Here is a 21,258-nt window from a genome sequence, read left to right as displayed (position 1 = left end):
CAAAAGCAAATGTTCAAAAGTTAAAAATGTCTCCCAGTTTTCAGTGCAGTGAAGAGATGAGGGCTATACTAAGGTATAAGGAGGTAGATATTGTAGAACTAAAACACGTTCTTAAGGTTAGATAGAAGTAGTATTTTGGCAAAAGTAGTAAAACACCTAATAGTTTAAATATTAACCGCAATCTTTGAAAGTTATTGCAGAGAGATTTGAAATTTTTATTAAATAATCTAAGAAGCCTGGGGCATCTTAGTAAAAAGTGATTCACAGGAAAGATGATTATCATTTTTCTATAAAACTAAGGCTGATTTTTTCAGGAAATCAGAAACTACACAATAGTAGAAAATACACAAGTTTTATAGCCAAAAGAATGTGAGTATAAATTATGCTATGTCATTCACTAACTATATGAGCTTGGGAAAATGACTTAATCACTTTTTGCTTTTTTTTTTTTTTTCAATGTCAAGAAAGGTCAACTTCATAAAAACTTTGCAAGGAATAAAAATAAGTACATGTAAATCATGAGATGGGCTTATTTTAATACAGGAACTATGAAAGTACAATAAGGAAGACTTTCATAGGAATCACTTTCCTTGCTCCTGTCCTTCAATGATTTAAGCATTCGATTATTTAAATAATAAGTAGACACTGAAAATTTGTATAGAGGACTGAACAAAATCTGAAGCCTTTCAGTTGTAGTTGGATAGATTTAAGAATGAGTTATTTTCATTCTGATATGAAAGACTTTGATTTAGACAATGGGAGCACCTAAATAGTTATAATAAGCCTTCCCTGATCCTTGACTTAGTATTTCTCTCTTTCTTTCTTTTTTTTTTTTTTTTTTTTTTTGAGACGGAGTCTCGCACTGTCACCCAGGCTGGAGTGCAGTGGCGCGATCTCCACTCACTGCAAGCTCTGCTTCCCGGGTTTAAGCCATTCTCCTTCCTCAGCCTCCCGTGTAGCTGGGACTACAGGTGCCCGCCACCACGCCCGGCTAATTTTTGTATTTTTAGTAGAGACGGGGTTTCACCGTGTTAGCCAGGATAGTCTCGATCTCCTGACCTCGTCATCCACCCGTCTCGGTCTCCCAAAGTGCTGGGATTACAGGTGTGAGCCACCGCGCCCGGCCTTGACTTAGTATTTCTACATGCCACCCACCCCACCCAGCACCCCCTTCCTCTGAATTAATCGTTCCCCTTTGCACTGTTTATAACTTTTACTGCGGCATGCAACTTAAATTTTTTCTTTCCTACCACATAGTGAGATCGAGTTTTATTTACAGATAAAACTCACCAATTTTAAGTATATAGTTTAACGCTTTGGATAGTTGTATACTACCATGTAAGCACCCCCACAGTTAATAGGCTCTTACTCACCTCACCTTCTCCAGTGCCTAGCACAAAGCTTGGTAAAGATGTGTGCACTGATAAATTATTTATTAACTATTATTAGGATAAATTGAAGAGAATTTTATCATGAAAAAAGCACAGAATAATCATTATTTGTTTCTTTATAATACATATACTCATTTGGATAAATTGAAGAGAATTTTATCATGAAAGAAGCATAGAATAATCATTCTGTTTCTTTATAATACATATACTCATAACAAGTTAATTCATTTGCAACTATAAAAGTCTAGAAAATGTATATTCTGGTGTTATCAGTCAAAGAATGACTGTTAAAAAGGTAATTCTACAAGCAAGTCAATGCTCAGTGGATGGTACTTACATTAGCCAAATGAGCTAGTTCTATCTCCAGAAACGAATCGGTTGTTTTGGGTTCAGGCCTTATTGTGACCACGATGATTTTGGAATTAACGACAGTATAATTTCTGAAACAGAGTAATTATAATTAAAAGGAGAAATGATTGATGAAAAGTATAAATTGCTACTACTCAATACATCTTGGGATGGTTTCAAATAAATGCATTCAAAGCACAAACATAAATTGTGGTATTATTCATGGAAAGACACATTTTGCTGCTGTAAAGAAACCTTATGTGGAACAGAAAACTTAAGGGAGAAAAGGCCATTTTACCATTTTAGATGCAGAAAATATGAAAAAGCAACAGCACTAACAAGCTTTTGATTACTTAAATCTGATTCACCTACAAGAGTTATGGATTGTAAATTCAAATCTTCAGACAATATTTAAATGAATATAATTCATTTATATCAAGGAGGACCTAAGACTTTTGTTCTCTCGGAGATCAAATACTCTTATTGCAATGTGCTGTCTTGGTGTTTCTTTGATTATCCCAAAACATATTACAATAAATAATTGGAATGTGGAGTAACATTAGAGCAAATAGAGTTTAAATAGAAATAAATGCTCTTGCTAATTATTGACCATAATTTATTTCAACAGTAGAGATTGATAGGCCACTGCTTGATCTCAATATTCTTAATCTAAGAAACACATTTTCCCTGAAATATCTTACCAAGATATTTCATTTACAGAGAAGTTTAAGTTATTTTAATAAAATCATATCTATAGTTTACAAGAAATTATCCATCAATATAAACATAAAACTGAACCAACCTTTTCTTGTATATGTAAGTTTTCACACAAAATATGTAAAATACGTAAAATGCTGCATATCATGTAGTATTTAGAGATTTAAAGATGAGTGTGTGCATATGTGTGAATATATCCCTGTTTGGAATTTTGAAATAATAAACCACTTGCTCTTCCATTGGGCATGTACTATTCTGGGGAATTCACATTAGGTATCAATGACAAAATCATTTAATTTTTTTCCCTCTTTTTTGTTTTTTAAGGTAGTATTTACAGATAAAACTCACCAATTTTAAATATATAGTTTAATTCTTTGGATAACTGTATACTACCATGTAAGCACTAACACAGTTAACACAGACAAACAATCCCTCACCCTAAATAATTTCCTCAAGTCCCTTTTTATTTAATCCCCTACCCTTCCATGCTCCCAGGCAACCATGGACATGCTGTTGTTATAATTCTGCCTTTTCTAAGATTTCACTTTAATAGAAGCATACAGTATGTAGACTTCTAATTTTAACTTAATTCATTTAGCATAAAGTTTTTGAGATTCATTTATTTTGTTTCTTTCTACAATTGAGTAATATTCTATAGCACAAATACAAATTCTATGGTACAAATACAAAAAAAAAATTATTGATGTATTTACCAATTAGGTTAAAACCTCTAGGTTATTTCTGGTTTTTAGCCTTTAGAAATAATAACTAATGATATTTGGCAATTACAAATAATTACCATACATATTTTATGTATGGATATGTATTTTCATATGTCTTAGGTGAATATCTCAGAGTGGAATTCCTTGATCATGCTGTAAAGGCATACTTAGTTTTATGTTACTGCCATATTGTTTTCTAAAGTGGTTATACCATTTAAGTCATATAGTTCTGATTTGGTGGAACCATGCTGAACCTTGCATTTTTTGAGATTTGTTTTTCTCTAATGAGATGGTTTTTGGCACAAGATTTCATCAGAAAAAAATGCGGAGTTATTCCGTGGTTGGGGGAATTTACTACATTTACTAGCAGAGGAACTATATACCTATTTCACATGGGTTAACATTTTTAAGTGCATTTCTCATGTATGTAGTAATGTCAAATAACACTTTTAAACACTCAAGAAGCTCAGAGAGAAAGCCTAAGAGTAAAGAGTAAAAAACAACAAAGCATAAATCTATTTTGTTTTTGTTAAGAGGAAGATTGTTGCAGACAGAGAGAGCTGGTTAACTGTTCTTTTTTTCATTAAATGCTAAATGAGTCAATTGAAGGTATAGTACATTTTGAAGGACAGAAAATTCAGCTCTAAATGCCGAGCTTCCTTTGCCAAATTATTCTTCCCTGTTTCTCTGTGAGTAAAAGTGATCAGAGAACCAAGTGAGAATAGAGAAAATTGACAAAGTTGAGAGGTGATCCTGGGTGGTTGATCATATTAGCACAGCTGACAGGTCTCTCAGAGAATGGTGCATACAGCTTAGAGTCAGGGGAAATACCCACCTGTCATTACCAGAGAAATTATGAACATTTCTCCTAGAGAACAATCAGTCCTCAACAAACAGATGTAAGTTCCTTTTTTGGATTAGCCTGAATGTGTTTAAGTTCTGGTTTGGTTTTGCAAAACAAAAATATTGATACTTCAGTCAAATTCCATTTGTCTCTTTATTCTGATTCCGTTTATAATCCTAGTTACCAGCTTTTAATAAAACCCAATGACTGCTAATTTTAATTATTATTAGATAATTATTATATTAGAACATACGGTATCTCTATTATATTTAAATTCCATAAGTGAATACATTACTAGGAAACACAGATGTGGGTATTCTATAAAGAAGATTGCAATTTTGTTAAGATGTTTATGAAGCTCCCTGTGTGTCTGGGAATGTGGAGACTTTGGCCCTGAATGGCTGGTCTGTAAGGAGTAAAGTAGCTACAATAAGTTGTCTTCTGCAGGGTATATTACACTGTGTTAGGTTCATCAGCTGCTCAACTGGCCTGGTGGAGAAGTTCCCTAGAGGGCAGAATCAACCCTATGGCTTTTGCTGAAAGAGAAGGAGAGACGGAGAGAGAGAGAGAGGAACAAAGAAAGAGAGAGAGTAAATGTGTGTATGTTTTAATATATTTAGAATATATTTGAGAAGAGATATGTGTCAATGTATTCATGCATATCAGTGTGCTAATATCATTCATGTGAGTCCCTGCCACCTTGTGCCCCAATACAGTAACGTGCACCTACCTCTACCAAAGCTTTCATCGATACTACGCATGTCTTCTTCCACATAATAAGCTCAATGAGAGCAAGAATTTTATCTATCATTTATATGTCCTCATTTGTATTATTCTTTGGAACATTTTAATACTCAAAACATGTTTCAGCGTTTTGTTTAATAAGCAAATACTAAACAAAAATACCAAAATTTTAACAAGTTGATTTAAAATGCCAATATCATGGTATTAAATGCCTAAGAAAGGGGGAATAAATAAGCAAATTTACATTATGCAATGGCTTCCTTTTTAAAAAGTGTATAGTGTACAAAATTGTCTTTAATTTATTCCGTCAATTTATTCTAATTTGCACAAGTGAATAGCTGGCTGCTGATGTGCCATGTCAGGCTTTGTGATCTGCTAATGCTCCCTGGCTGGCTGCACGTTTGAATTCACTGCTAGAAAAGCAGATCTGACAGCCAAATGGATTTCATGACTAAAATAATAAAATTATTTTCTGTCCTTGAGATTTGTGCTAGTTGATATATAAAACAATTTAAAATGTATAGAGTTAATCATTCAGTGGCAACCTAACTTAATCGTCACATTTTTCTGCAGAGTCTTAAGATGGTTAAGGCACATGAACCATATCTTAAAGTGAGTATAAAAAGTGATTAAAAATACAATTCAGTTGTCTACAACAGACTCATTTTGTATATAAGGGCATGCATAGACTGAAAGTAAAAGTATGGAAAAAACATCCCATGTAAAAGATAATTAAAAAAGAATGAGGTTGGCGACACTTACATCAAACAAAATAGACTTTAAGTCAAAAATTGTCTCAAGAGACAAAAAAGGACACAATGTAATGATAAAAAGGTTGATTCATTTGGGAGATATAACAATTATAATTATATGTGCACCTAATGTCATAGCACCCAAACATATGAAGCAAACTTTGAAATAATTGAAGAAAGAAATAAATAGTAACAATATAATAGGATATTTTAATACCCCATTTTAATAACTAGACAGATTAACTAGATAGATTACTTAGACAGAAAATTAATAAGAAAACAGGTGATATGAGTAACATTATAGATGAATTGGACCTAACAGGCACATGCAGAACTCCATACAACACTCCATACAACAACAGCAGAATACACATTCTTCTCAAGGGCAGACAGAAAGCTTTCCAGTATTTACCACATGTTATGCCACAAAACAAACCTTAACAAATTCAAGAAGAGTGAAATCTCACCAAGTATCTTTTCTGACTACAATGGAACAAAACTAGAACTCAACACCAAGAGAAACACTGAAAAATTCAGAAATATGTAGAAATCAAACAGCACACTCTTAAACAACCAGTGGATCAAAGAAGAAATCACAAGAAATATTAGAAAATATCTTGAGACAAGTGAACATGAAAATACAACATACCACACAACATATGCGAGGCAGCATAAAGGTACTAAGAGGGAAGTTTATAGCAGTAAACACCTACATTAAAAAACAGAAAGATCTCAAATCAAAACCTGACTTTATACTTCAGAGAACTTGAAAAAGAGGCATAAACTAAGCCCAAACTTAGTGAAGAAATATAATAATACAGATTGAGCTGAAATATACAGAATAGAAAATAACAAACCCATGTAAAAGTTAACAAAACTAAGAGTTGATTTTTGGAGAAAAAAAAATACAAAATTGGCAAACCCTTTTTAAAAAGAGTAAGTAAAAAGAAAGAGAGAAGACTCAAATAACAAAAACCAGATAAAAAGGAGACATCACAACTTCTGGCACTGAAGTAAATAGTATCATAAGAGACAGCTATGAACAATTAATTCTATGCCAACATACAAGATAGGCTAAAAGAAACAGACAAATTCTAAGGAAAATATAACGTATCAAGACTGAATCATGCAGAAATTTTATTTCTGAATAGACTCATAACTAGTAAAGAGATTGGATCAATAATCAAAAACCTCTCAATAAACAAAAGCCTAGGGGACCAGAAGTCTTCACTAGAGAATTCTATGACACGTTTAAAGAAGAATAAACACAACTCATTCTCAAAGTCTTCCAAAATATTAAAGCGGAGAGCACTTCCAAATCCATTATAAGAGGCCAGTATTACCTGGATACTGAAATCAGACAAAGATACTATTTTAAAAAAAAAGAAAACTACAGACAAATATCCTTAATAAATATTGACACAAAAATCCTCAACAAAATGCTAGCAAACTAAATTCAGCAGCATGTTACAAAGTTTATATATCATGACCAACAGAGATTTATTTCTGAAATGCAAAGATGTTTCCACAAATGAGAATCAATCGGTGTAATACATCACATTTACAGGATCAAGGTCAAAAACTACATGATCATCTCAATTGATTTTTATTTTATTTTATTTTACTTTTTTGAGATGGAATCTTGCTCTGTCGCCCAGGCTGGAGCTCAGTGGCGTGATCTCGGCTCACTGCAACCTCTGCCTCCCGGGTTCATGCCATTCTCCTGCCTCAGCCTCCTGAGTAGCTGCAACTACAGGTGCCCGCCACCACGCCCAGCTAAATTTTTTTTTGTATTTGTAGTACAGATGGGGTTTCACCGTGTTAGCCAGGATGGTCTCGATCTCCTGACCTCGTGATCCGCCTGCCTCGGCTCAATTGATTTTAAAAAAGCATGTGACAAAAACACCCTTTCATGATAAAATCGCTTAACGAACCAGGAATATGAAGAAATTATCTCAACATAGCAAAGGTCTTATATGCAAAACCCACATCTAATATCACACTTTATGGTAAAACAAACAAACAAAACAAAACAAAACAGAAAAACCTGAAAGTTTTTCCCCTAAGATCAGAAATAAGACAAAATGCCCTCTCTTGCCAGTTTCATTCAACATAGTACTACAAGTCCTACCAACAGCGATTAGGTCAGAAAAAGAAATAAAAGGCATCCAAATGGGAAAGGAAGAAGTAAAATTACCTCTGTTCATAGATGACATGACCTTATATGTAGTAAATCCTAAAGATCACATACAGACACACATTAAAAATCTTGTTATAATTAATGAACAAATTCAGTGAAGTTGCAGAATGCAAAAAAATTTAACACACAAAAATCAATTGGGTTTCCATACATTATCAATGAACAATCTAAAAGGAAATTAATAAAAGAATCCCATTTAAAAAGCATCAAAATAAATAAAATACGAGTAAACTGAAGGAGGAAAAAGAGTTATACATTGAAAAGTATAAAATATTTCTAAAAAATTGAAGGGAGAGACAGATAAATGGAAGGAAATCCTGTGTCCATGAATTAGATGACTTAATATTGCTAAAATGTCCATATTACCCAAAGCAATCTATCCAAATGGTATTTTTGCAGAAATGGAAAAAAAATATAAAATTCATATAAAATCTCAAAGAATTCTTGACAGCTGGAGCAGTCTTAAGAAAGAAAAACAAAATATTCTCTATTTTCAAGCTATGTTACAAAGTTACAGCAATGATTTTTTTAAAAGTATGGTACTGGTGTCAAGACAGACATATAGACCAACAGAACAGAATAGAGTGCCCAGAAATAAATCCTCCTGTATATGGTCAAATGACACTCGACAAGGGTGCTAAGGCTACAGAATGGGAAAAGGATAATCTCTTAAACAAATAGTGTTGGAAAAACTGGATATCCGTGTGCCTACACCATATAAAAAACTTAACATAAAATGGATTAAGATGTAAACATAAGACTAGAAACTATAAAACTTTTAAAAGAAAACACAGAGAAACACATTCAAATCATTGAACTTGGAGATGACACCAAAAGTACAGGGAAGAAAAGCTAAAATAAGCAAATAGGACTTCATCAAATTAAAAAACAAAACAAAGTAACTTTTGTGCAGGAAAGAAAACAATGAGTAGAATGAAAAGGCAACCTATGAAAAGGGAGAAAATATTTGCAACTATGTATCTGGTAAGAGGTTAACATCCTGAATATATAAGTAATTCCAAAACTTGACAACAAAAACCCAAGCCAAATCATCAAATTAAAAAATGGGCAAAAGACTTGAATAGATATTTTTCCAAAGAAGGTACATAAATGGACAACAAGGATATAAAAAGATGCTCTACATCACTCATTGTAAGAGAAATGCAAATCGAAACTACAATGGGTTATCACCTCACACCCACTAGGATAATCATTATTAAAAAACAAAAGACAGGCTGGGTGGGGTGGTTCATGTCTGTAATCTCAGCACTTTGAGAGGCCAAGGGTGGCGATCTCATGAGGCCAGGAGTTTAAGACCAACCAGGGGAAACCTCATCTCTATTAAAAATACAAAAATTAGCCAGGCGTGGTAGCACACATCTGTAATCTCAGCTACTTGGGAGGCTGAGGTAGGAGAATCGCTTGAACTGGAGAGGCAGAGGTTGCAGTAAGCTGAGATCTCTGCACTCCAGCCTGTGCAAGAGAGTGAGACTCTGTCTCAAAAACACAACACAACACAACACAACAAAACAAAACAAAGCAAAACAAACAAAAAACAAAAAACAAAAACAAAAACAACATAACAAATGTTGACAAGGATGTGGGAAAATTGGAACCCTAATGCAATGTTGGTGGGAATGTGAAATGGTGCAGCTGCTTTGGAATACGGTAGGCAGTTTCTGAAAAAATAAATAAAAAATAATCCAATGGTCTCTCTTCTGAGTATATATCCAAAAGAATTGAAAGAAAGATCTCAAAGAGATATTTGAACACCCATGTTCATGATGTATAATTAACAATTGCCAAGAGGTGGAAGCAAGCTGATTGTCCATCAATGGAAGAATGGATGAAGAAAATGTGGTATATACATAAACAATGAAATATTCTTCAGCCGTAGAAAAAGAAAAAAATCTTATCATATGCTACAAAACAGATGAACCCAAATGATATGCTAATTGAAATATATCAATCACAAAAAGATGAATACTGCATGATTCACTTAGATAAGGTATTGAAAGTGGTCAAACTAAGAATCAGAAAATAGAATGACTGTTGCTAAGGGTCAGAGGGAGTGGGAAAAGGGGAGTTGTGCTTTAATGTGTATAGTCTTAATTTTGCAAGATGAAAAGTTTCTAGAGATCTGTTACACAAGTGCATATAGTTAACATTGTACTGTACACTAAAAGTAGTTATGGTAAATTTTATGTTTTGTAACACAATAAAAAATGTAATGCAGTTATAGAAAAAGCCCCAATGGAGGAGATGGCAGAACCAATAGCACACATACAGTATTGCCAGATAAGTTATAACAAAAAGATGTTAAGGGTTTAATGGAAGTTAGTAAAGTTACGATAGCCCTTTTCCATTTTTAGATTTATAGTTCATATAGTTTCAAAAATGAAACTTGCATAAATGTTTTAAATGAATAGACCAATTTAAATAAGACCAAAATAAAATAGATGATTTCATACAGTATGGGAATTTGGGTACTTTACTAAAATTTTAAAGCTAAATATCTTTGTTTTTAAAACCCAAATCAGCTGACAGCTGCTAAAAAGTAGGATTGGGTTTACTTAAAGTTGAAATGAGTTAGAATTTCACTGTAGGTTGCTAAGATATGTAGAATCTAGAATTTTAAAAATGCCAAGTGATCAGAGATTTACATCCACTTTAAAAATATCTGACCAAACTAAACCCAGATTTTAAAAAATAATGCACTAATACCACAATATTTTATACTACAATCTATGCCAATTTGTAATTTCCATAGATAATTTAAATGTCCAATGTTTTCATGAGAAGACAATCTAAAAAGGTACAGAACGTCACAAAATTAGAATATTTCATTGCACAGTGAGAATTAAAAAGGAAGACTCAAAGTTTAGGTCCTAAACCTAAGGCATGAGCTCTTGAGAGAGCTGACTGCTTCAGGGTGATGTCTTCAGCGTGCATTGGTGTAAAAGTGATTACGTCTTCGATTTTCTATTATTTCCAATATTATTTTTCTATTCATTTTTAATTTTTATAGCATTAGGAATTCAAATGAGTTCCATTTCCTGAATATATAAAAATTTCAGCCTCATTTACCTTAATTAGTTTAGTGTATTTGACAAGAAATTCATGTGATATTTGCATTATTGAAATTTGTTCCTTTCTTTAAAAATAATTTTGTAATGACTTTTGGTTTGAGGACGCTTTAGTTTTCATTCATCTGTATTTTTCTTTATTCCACTATAGTGAAATTTACATATAATTTTATTAGTTCTTTTATAATTCTTTTAATGTTAATCATTACATAAAATGCATTTTTTTACAGGACTACATTTTTCATGTCTTAACAGCGTAACGACATACTGCTCACGTACTCAGAACTTTCGTGGCTATCTCACAAAATTGGAAACTGAACTTATTAAATTAATCAGATGAATGATTGTTTATAACCATTTATTGATATCTTGGCTTGAGGGTATACTTGGATATACTTTTCTATTTCCTTAGAGATTATTTCCTTAAAATAAATTCTTCGAAGTAGAATTGCTATATCAATGACAAAGCACTTTTAAGTCTCTTGGTATTGCTAAATTGGCCTCAAAAAATGCTATAAAACTAAGTTAAAATTCTCAGAGCAGTTTATGAGCTTGCCAAGATATGCAAGTTTTCTAATTCCTTAATGTGAGTGGGGTCTGTGTGTCAATATCTCACTCCCTCAAAGGACCCTCTGAACTGAGTTGGACATGCACATAAGTGATCATGGGGGAATGGGAGGTGTGACAAATTCAAGTCTTGGCATTGACAGCCTGGGCTGGGGCCACCAGGCCAGCCCCAGTGCTCCCTGAAGCTGCCCACATAGAGCCACCTGTTCTGGCTCTTACAAGATTTTCTGCAAAGGATACAGGTATACTCATGAACTATCATAGAAGTCTATGGTTTGTATTGCTTAAAATAATAAATAGTAGCAGAATAGAGGGAATGAGATATAGTAGAAGAGTCCTGGTTTTAGCGAACAAGGTAAGTTGGATGATAATTCAGTTACCTACTGGACATATAATCTTAGGTCACTTAAGTGATAGGGATCTCAGGTCTCTTATCTATAAAATGAGAGTTCTAGCTCACACTAAACCCTAAAAGACCTTACAGCATTAATATCCTGTAGTTCTATACTTCTTACAAATTTTTTATTTTTTTATGTTTTTTGAGACAGAGTCTTGCTCTGTCACCCAGGCTGGAGGGCAGTGGTGCAATCTCTGCTCACTGCAACCTCCACCTCCCAGGTTCGAGTGATTCTACCACCTCAGCCTCCCAAGTATCTGGGACTAATAGGCATGCACCACCACGCATGGCTAATTTTTGTATTTTTAGTAAAGATGGGGTTTCACCATGTTGGCCAGGCTGGTGTTGAACTCATGACCTCAAGTCATCCACCACCTCGGCCTCCCAAAGTGCTGATTACAGGCGTGAGCCACCATGCCTGGCCCATCTGTATTTTTTATCTATAAGAAATTATTCTGAAGAAGGAAGCTGAGAGGCTGAGAATAGCACATAGTTTGGACTTCATCTGAAGCATATTTCCTTCAGTTGAAGTAACAATCTGAATCTACTTAACTTTAAAAGGGAAGACAACTGAATAGTAAAATAAAAATTTCAGCTCGAAGGACAGTTGAATGTATATTAGGGCTAAGAGAAGAAGAGAAATATCTCAATAAAGAGACAGTCAACTTGCAAAGTTATTTTTGTCTTTGTATGAAGGACAATTTCTAAACTATATTTATTCAAAGCATACATCAAGTCCTGCTTCATAGTCTCTATGAGAAAAATTATGAAAATAATTATACCAAAATGTACCATTTCTGGAAACATAACAAATCTACTATTACTATTTCTGTGTATAACAAACGTGGCTTCACATATTTCAACATATAATTAGTAAAATCATCAACAAGGAATACATTTTATAAAAATGCGTAAATAATAACTGAACATATAGAATGAATTTGTACGTTTTATGTTGAATAAGAAGATGTTTCCCTTCCTATTGAGTTCAATTCACACAGTCACACTTACACAGTAAAATTGCAAAATACACATATTTTAATCCTCTGTTCCTAAAATATTTTCATAGTAGAAACATTAAACTTGTACTTATTGTAACATTGTAACATTAAACTTGTAGATATTGTGCCTTATTTTTAAAGATGTCTTATATAAGATATTTTATCAGATAGAAAAATTAATTATTACCACGGTGGCTCACGCCTGTAATCCCAGAACTTTGGGAGGCCGAGGTGGGCAGATCACAAGGTCAGGAGATCGAGACCATCCTGGCTAACATGGTGAAACCCCGTCTCTACTAAAAATACAAAAAAATTAGCTGGGCGTGGTGGCAGGCGCCTGTAGTCCCAGCTACTCAGGAGGTTAAGGCAGGAGAATGGCGAGAACCCGGGAGACAGAGGTTGCACTGAGCCGAGATCGCGCCACTGCACTCCAGCCTGAGCGACAGAGCGAGGCTCTGTCTTAATAATAATAATAATAATAATAATAATAATAATAATAAATAAAAATAAATTCATTATTACAGAAAAAAATCCTTGACCCTTTATCAAGAACTGTTCTGAGGGTTGCGACAGCAGGGGAAGTTTAAAAGAATTCATACAGTACTGTTAGCAGGGGCGCTGCTCAGTAAATGTTTGCTGAGTGACTGTGGAAAAAAGAATCACCCTTGTTCAATAAAAAGTATATTTTCATTTAGCAGACCTATAATTCGTGCAGTTACTCATTAGACTTTCTGGAAGAATGTTTTGAAACGGAGAAAAACAAGTTCGAGGGTACTTAGTGGTCACATTATATTACTACAAGAGATAAAATGAGAAGTAAACACTAGTACTTCACCTTTCTAAGAGTACTTAACAAATATTTCATCCTGAGCATTCTATTGTCCTTATATCTGGTCAGTGATCTAAGTACTATTTAGTTGTCCTATAGACATTTACTAAATTACTTTATGGATACAAAGAATGTATAGGTAAATGAATTCGTGATTTTTATACAGAGGTTATTAAGGACTTCAATCTAAAGAATATGTAGGAACTTTCTGCAATGAAAATATAATTTCTGAAGGTGAAAAAAATTTTAAGTTCAATTACCACATTTTACTTATAAAAAAAGTCAGTGACTTGCCCAGTGGCCTGTCTGAATCCCTTTGTGTTACAGGCAGTATCAGGGGAGCCAGTCTGTCAGACTGGTCTCTACTGTATCCATTAAATCATCCATAATGAAGCCATTAATCTACCCATAAGCTTTAAGAGACAAACTGCCTCTGTCATGATATTTTTTTTTTAAAGTTCAAACACTAATTAAATGCTTCTTTTTTCATTTTACAAAAAAGGCTGGGATCCCTGGGGAAATTTCCTGAAGAAATTTCCAATTATATTGACTGCATAAATTTATAAAACTTGGAATAACCTGACTTCATTTGTGTAGGTGAGTGAGTGCTATGAGATTATATGGAACAAGATTAATCATAATGCAACACTGCTGGACATCTAGGAGGGAAACTAATCTAAAAATTTTTATGTTGAATATTTCATTTGTAATCACTATGTATCTCAGGAGCAAATAGGGAGAATGTTGCACATAAATACGTTTCTATTTTAAAGTTGAATTGAACGCACATAAATACTGAGCGACTGGACAAGTTTATAAAACTCTCGACATGTTTAATTGAAATGAAAACACAAGTCACCTGATTTTAAGTTAGTGTCTAGTCTAGAGTTGTTAAAATATAAGCTTTATATAAATGAATTCCCTGTGGAAATAAATGTCTAACTTTGATTATCTGGGCATTTTTAACTTTAGCATATCTCTCATCAACATCAAACATAAAGATAGAGGCAGTGTAACTATGAATAAATTTTATCTGCAAGTAACTGTAAATACCAATGAGTTTTAATAAAACCACTGGAAAAGTTGAGAGTAGAATTTTTTGTTTTCAAACTTTTTTTGTTAGCAAAACACAAACACAGACTGATCCAAATTGAGGAAATCTGATTTCTATTCAGAGGAGAAGGGAGGTAAATAAATTTCAACTTCCCATGGTTGTCTCTATGGTTGAAGGAGACCCTGCATGGCATCTACAGGGGCTCTGGATGACTCTCTACCTATATTAATAATGTGCTTCACATAGAAAGATTTTCTCTAAAGATTCATGACTAATCACTGCTGCTTCCTTGGGTGATATTTTTTTCATCTGCACTGAACTCTAATTGTTTTTATTTATTAGACTATTTGTTTTGTCCACAGTATAACTGCACACATCATTTATATTCTTTCCTCTCCAAAAATGTAAAGCTTTATTTATGAGGGTATAAGAAAGAAGTCCTACTGTGATCGTATTTAACTAAAACAACTTTATCTCTATCTTCCAAAATGAGGTGATGTGGAGAAACAGGTCACTATGAGTGATAACATCACAACCCAATTAGATGTGAATGATGTTTTCTGTGAGATTTGGTATAGTAGATAAGACAGTAAAGCAAATAAGTTAGTTTTGGTAGAATTACTATTTGTAATTGTTTTTAATATCTGGGAGGAAAGAAATTAATAGCTTTCTTCCAGAAATAGTCCTCTAAATAAACAGCAGCATTTTTAAAAAATGTAGCTGTAACTGAAAATTTATTTCAAAGCAAACTAAGATCTTGTGCAAATAAACAATACCATGTTTTCCCAGTCATCATGACACTCCTTTACTTTCATGTCATGTTGATGAACAGTACCATTAAGCACAACTAAAGGGAGAAGACAGATTAACTTTACAGTGACCCATTCTATTATACACACTTGTGATTTTTCTTTTCTTTTCTTTTCCTTTTTCAGAATCCAGGCAAGGTATTATTAGTCACAAAAGTATTTGCAGGGCTACAATCAGACACCAAAATTATCTTTCCTAGTTGTTTTGAAATGCATAATTGCTAATAGCCCGTTCATTAAATTTGTATTTTCTATTTCATTTAAGAAAAATCCCTTTGTATTACCACAGCTTGTTTGACTATTTTTATAGAATGAGCTCTAATCACATTCTGGAATAATTTACAAAATTACAACAGTTTATTACTTTGTAGCTTACCTCAAAGTGGGCAAAATTAGATCTAAGTTTTTGTATAGTACTGCTCCAAGAACAAATACAGATGATTCATCTAATTCTAGAAAGAATAAAATTTGAAGTATTAGCAAACGGCAAGAAAATACTATGTCTTATAAAACTTTAATCTGCTAATTACAAGATAATTCCAGTACTTCCTTATGCAAAGATAAAGCCTGGTAAAAAGAAATGCATTCCTAACCATGCACGTTAATGATAGCTCTTGAAGATGTGTTTTCTATAGTTTTGCATCATGAAGGAAACTTCCTTTACCAGGTTGAGACAAGAAGCTGCCTGAGTCTCCATTTAAGAGTTTAATTTCCCAAGGATATCAGAAAAGAGAACCAATTCTCTTTTGGATTTTTACCTTTTAAGGTCGAAATCTGCAAAAGTGACCGCGATGTCACTTTTGAAAAGAGCCATTAATTCTAAAGGCTATTACAAATGTTCTAAAAACTTAACTTTTTCTCAAATTTGTTTTCTTTTAAACTTTATTTTAAGTTCAGGAGAACATGTGCTGGTTTGTTACACAGGTAAACTTGTGTTGTGGGGGCTTGTTGTACTGATTATTTTATCACCCAGGTATTAAATTTGTTTTTGTATGCCAAAATAATATCTTCAAACCAAGGCAAATTTTAATGAGGCAGAAATAAAAATGACATTGCATGGAAAATACAACACATTTCAATACCTAAAGGTAAAATATTAGTCCACATGCTTTATACGGGGATAAAACCATGAATATTGAAACTTGACCATGGCAAGCTCAGGTCGATAATTTGCACTTGTATACTTTTCACACTGTAATAGACTGTTTTATTCAGTAAATTCAGAGACTTTTGAACCAAGAATAAGTTGTCTATATTTAGAAAATTAGTTTAACATAATGATTACAGACTATTTCTAAACTGTTTAATGTGTGAAGATTTATACCTAATTTCTAATTAAATGACTTTATCAAAAATGTCTTGTTCAAGTTCACATTATTTCAGATATTTACCTTTTGATGACACCGGAGTGAAAATGCTTTTTGGAATTACTACCCTATCTTCTGAGTTTCTTGCCCAGTCAACCATTCCCTTCCGTCCTTTCATTGGAAAGTTGATGTCTGTTAGAACAGAGGCTGCAGGAAGCTTCTGAATACTAGCCACTATTAAAAAAGAAATAATAATTTCAACTAAACTTGCTTTACATTTTAGTGTAATCAATATTGATCAAGGTAAATCTTGCAGTATATTCAAAATAAAATTTCAAGTCAAAATTGTATTTATCAGAGCAACAAAATAACTATGTCTTCCTATTAGACAAAATTTTTCATTAAGGTTGCTGAATTTTACTTATCAGTCTTAGTTTTTGTTGCTTTCAGTGGGAATCATACAATCTTTGTCAATAATGGAGTGGATATTCTGAGAATATTAACAGGCCCTGCTATACTGATTGTTCATGATTGGTCTCTATTTTAATTGTCAGAAACTCATACTGTATTTTTAAAAAACATTTTGATTAACAGACTTGACTAATGGATTGAAATTTGCATTTAAATCTGAATTTTGTCTTAAGAAGAAATTTTCTGCATTTTCATCTGAACATTGTCTTTGGAACAAATTTTCATGGACTAGATAGGGTACCCTGAAGAAATGGAGAACAAAGCCATATTACTTTTGGAGATAGAACTATCAGAATCTATATAACAATGTCAGAATTGCAAAAGCAAAATAATATGTAGGAACAGTGATTAAATAGATTAATAATAATTCTTCAAACTTCTCTCTAAAATTGAAAGTAAAAATGTGTGTGTATAAATATATATATGTAAACAGAGAATTGTGTCCTTAATACCAATAAATATTATAATGCATATCAGAAAATGTATGAATAAGTTTAGTAATATTTTAATATATTTTATTATATTTAATAGTTATATACAAATGTATATTACATATACATTTATAATGTGTAAAACTATGATGATAAATACTCCAGAACTTCTAGATTATAAGCATTTTCAATTATGAAGTGTAATTTGTAAAACTTTTGGATAGGTCCACACTTGTTCTACATCATATTTTCAAGTATCCCCTGGAGAATTTATACAGAAATATGATGCAGACAATTGTAAAAGCTATTGCAATTGAAAAGCTAAAGTAAAAATTCATTACACTACTCATAAGTGAATTTCATTTAAAGGAATTTGTAATTTAAATAAGGAGGATGAAAATTAAGAATTTAACAATATTAGTTGTATAAATATATTACTGCACTACTAACTTAGTTTCAAATTAAATTGGTTATTATTAGTACATCACATTAGTGAAAGTGTACTTTATTAAAGTTCTTTCAGGTGATTAGTCAATCCATTATCAGCACAGGATGGAATTTCATTTATCCTCTAATATGACATACTAAGCTTTAAAAAGTATTGTGTAAGTAATGTTAAGGGAAAGAGGGTACCGGGTAACATATAAATAAATTACAGATGTCAAATACTGTTTTGGGATACCAGTTCTAATATAGTTTCTTTAAATTTTAAAACAATATACTTTTTGCTATCCATAAATAAGCCAGTTCATCTTTCCTACAGGGTCCAAATCTCCGCTGTATATAGATAAACAGGTCAGTAAGTTAGTAGGACATTCTTTAAGCATTATTCAATGTTTAGAATTAAGTGTATCTACTGTTACATGCCTTAACTTTAACTTTCGATATCTTGGGGTTTAGAGGAAATTTATTTCACTTCTTTGCTCCAAAAACTGCTGAAAAGTAAAAAAGGCTTTCTGATTGTCATACAACTAGTTTCTATTTAAAAAGAGAATAAAAGATATATTATTGGACCCTGAGGTCTAATAATTTCTCTGTCTCCATATACATTAGATGGAAAACAAAAAACAAACAGAAAAGCATAACCAATGGATGATATTCTGTAAAGGAATGGAAAAGTCTATTAGGATCACTAATTTATGCAGTAAATCCCTTAAATTGCATAGCTTTCAGTGTGAGAAGTGCACAAAAATAAACACATATTTATTAATTATAGTTGGAATGTAATGGAAGTTTTTACTGTTATAAGTACATACACATTCTAAGTGGTTTGAGATGTTTGCATGGATGGTAACTAACATCCTGAAATATGTCTCTGTTTCTTAAGGTATTTTATTTCATTTCATTTTTAATTAGCAAGTCAAAATTATATATAATTATCATGTAAAGCATGTTATTTTAAGTAAAGCATGTTGTTTAAAAATACGTATACATTGTGGAATAGCTAATTTGAGCTAATAGTATAAGTACTACCTCACACACTTTTCATTTTTTTGTGAGATGAGAACACTTAAAATCTACTCTCTTCGCAAAATAGTTCTTAAAGTAGTATGAATCGTTCAATAAATCCATTATGAAAAGGATATACTTTCATACACTGATGAGATTCACATTATACCTGTGAAATTATCACCATACATGTTTTTACAAATACGAAATTTAAAGTTATACATATTTACCTCTAGACTAGATAGGCAGACATCTAAAATAGCAATGTGGTTCTTTATGACCCCTTAATAATAGATAAGAAAACCTATTTCCATGTAGCAAAGGTAATTTATAGATGACTTTTACTTCTTTCTTTTTCCAGTTCCTGTACCAAACACTAGATCAATCCAACCTTCAATCCCTTTCCTTCTTCAGAGTTTAACTGTCAAAACACTCAGGTAAAATTTTGATGCAGTTAACATCTTTAGGGAAATAGGAAGCTCATATGTTAAGTGAATACAAAAAGAGGTAAGATTTAAAAATGTAATGCTTAAACTACGTGTAAGTAAATATGTGCCTCATGCTGATAAAGGGACATAAATACAAAGCATAAGTGCATAATCTACATATCTTGCTTCTGTAACAATTGTTGAATTAAAACCAGTCATTGTGGGTGTTTAGAAGATGGGGCAGCTTTCCTCTAACACTAAAAAAAAAAACCAAAAAAACAAAAGCCTTTCTTACAGAATATTAAAGTACTTAAAATAAATCTCAAAGGACTCAGTGTCCCTGAACAAATAGGCACATCTTGAGTGCTCCAAGAATTATCCTAAATTTACTGTATCATGTTTTCATTACAACACTAGATTTGATTTCTTATGCAATAAAAATAGGTGACTCATCACTGATAAACCTTAGAGAAAAACCAGCTGCACTTCCATTTTGTGATTTCAATACTTTCATTTTGAATTTGGATAGGCAACATAAAATTCCTTTGAGAGCATCATGTCCTTTATTGGCCAAACTTTCAAACGATTCAGGTTCAGTATAGATTTCTGTTCATCAGAAAGCATAGGGAATTTTTGCAGATGGGTTTAAAAGCACATGAGCTGTTTTTCTTGGTAACCAGTGAGCACTCCTTTGATACACCAAAGCAGGATAATAACCTTTTCCCTGAGGGAACTAATGAAGTTTTGGCTGTATTGAGGTCCTGGAGGATGAGGATTCCGTCTTATTCATCCTTGTTGGGAGTGGTTCACATACAAATTGGAGGTAATATGATGCATCAGTTGTATTACGGACAAGAATGGAAGGCATGTGAAAGAAAAAGTCTAGGAGCAAGAATGGAAGAGTGGAGGGATGAAGGCTGGAGGGATGAACAAAATGGACAAAAGCCAAAATGTGAGAACAGTGGTCACTACAGTAGCTCACACAGACTTATGATCTGGATCCAATATCCAAATCCCTGATTTTTTAGGGTAACCATTTCTCCTAGATTTTACAGATCTGTCTGGTTTATTCCTGCTGCTTTGTATACTTATTTATAGCATCCTCTATCAGTCTCAAAAGTTTCAGTTTGAAAGATAAATTCCATGTTCATCTTATAAGTTGTATGACTGAGCAAATTGCCTAAACTCTCTGTGTCTCAAAATCTTTTTCTGCAACATGAGAATAATATTATCCATCTACCTCACGGCACTGTTGGAGGAGCAAAAAAGTTACTATCAAGAGCTAAGAATAGTTCACCTAGAACAGGGTTTGGTGCTTGAATGGTCCCATGTCACTGTTGTCTATTATTACTGGAGCAGGTTTTCCATTATCAAATCCAAGAGAACTACCCCATAGTGTGTCCATATCATTATAACATATTTGACTATGTAGCTTACATTATTTTTTGGTTGTCCTTCAGTGATCCTAGGCATGAGATTATATATTCAAAACTTATGTTGATTATATTCATATAACAAAAGGCAGGAACTACACTAAAAATAAACAGAGTTTCTCCTTTAGCACTTAAATATACCACCTGGGAGTTACATAAGGGTTCCTTTTTACTTAATCTTCTTTCCTTTTCCCTTCATCTTTTCTTTCTTTTCCCTCCTTCCTTCCTTCCTTCCTTCCTTCCTTCCTTCCTTCCTTCCTTCCTTCCTTCCTTCCTTC

At 32.9% G+C, this 21,258-nt stretch overlaps 1 protein-coding gene across 2 annotated transcripts in view; it reads right to left on the bottom strand.

Annotated features, from left to right (window-relative positions):
• The window catches only part of ADGRB3 (adhesion G protein-coupled receptor B3), a 756,359-nt gene that overhangs the window by 335,021 nt on the left and 400,080 nt on the right, over positions 1 to 21,258 (bottom strand). For both annotated transcript variants that reach the window (XM_025383888.1, XM_025383889.1), the window contains 3 exons: positions 16,853 to 17,002; positions 15,838 to 15,913; positions 1,729 to 1,831 (listed from right to left, as the gene is read on the bottom strand). In XM_025383888.1, coding sequence (XP_025239673.1) covers positions 1,729 to 1,831; positions 15,838 to 15,913; positions 16,853 to 17,002 — 329 coding nt within the window. The remainder of the gene's footprint in view (positions 1 to 1,728; positions 1,832 to 15,837; positions 15,914 to 16,852; positions 17,003 to 21,258) is intronic.

Source organism: Theropithecus gelada, chromosome 4 (assembly GCF_003255815.1).
Source record: "Theropithecus gelada isolate Dixy chromosome 4, Tgel_1.0, whole genome shotgun sequence".
In the NCBI taxonomy this organism is placed as follows: Eukaryota; Metazoa; Chordata; class Mammalia; order Primates; family Cercopithecidae; genus Theropithecus; species Theropithecus gelada.
Note: the sequence above shows the minus strand (reverse complement) of the source record. Positions and strands in the feature narration are given on the sequence as shown.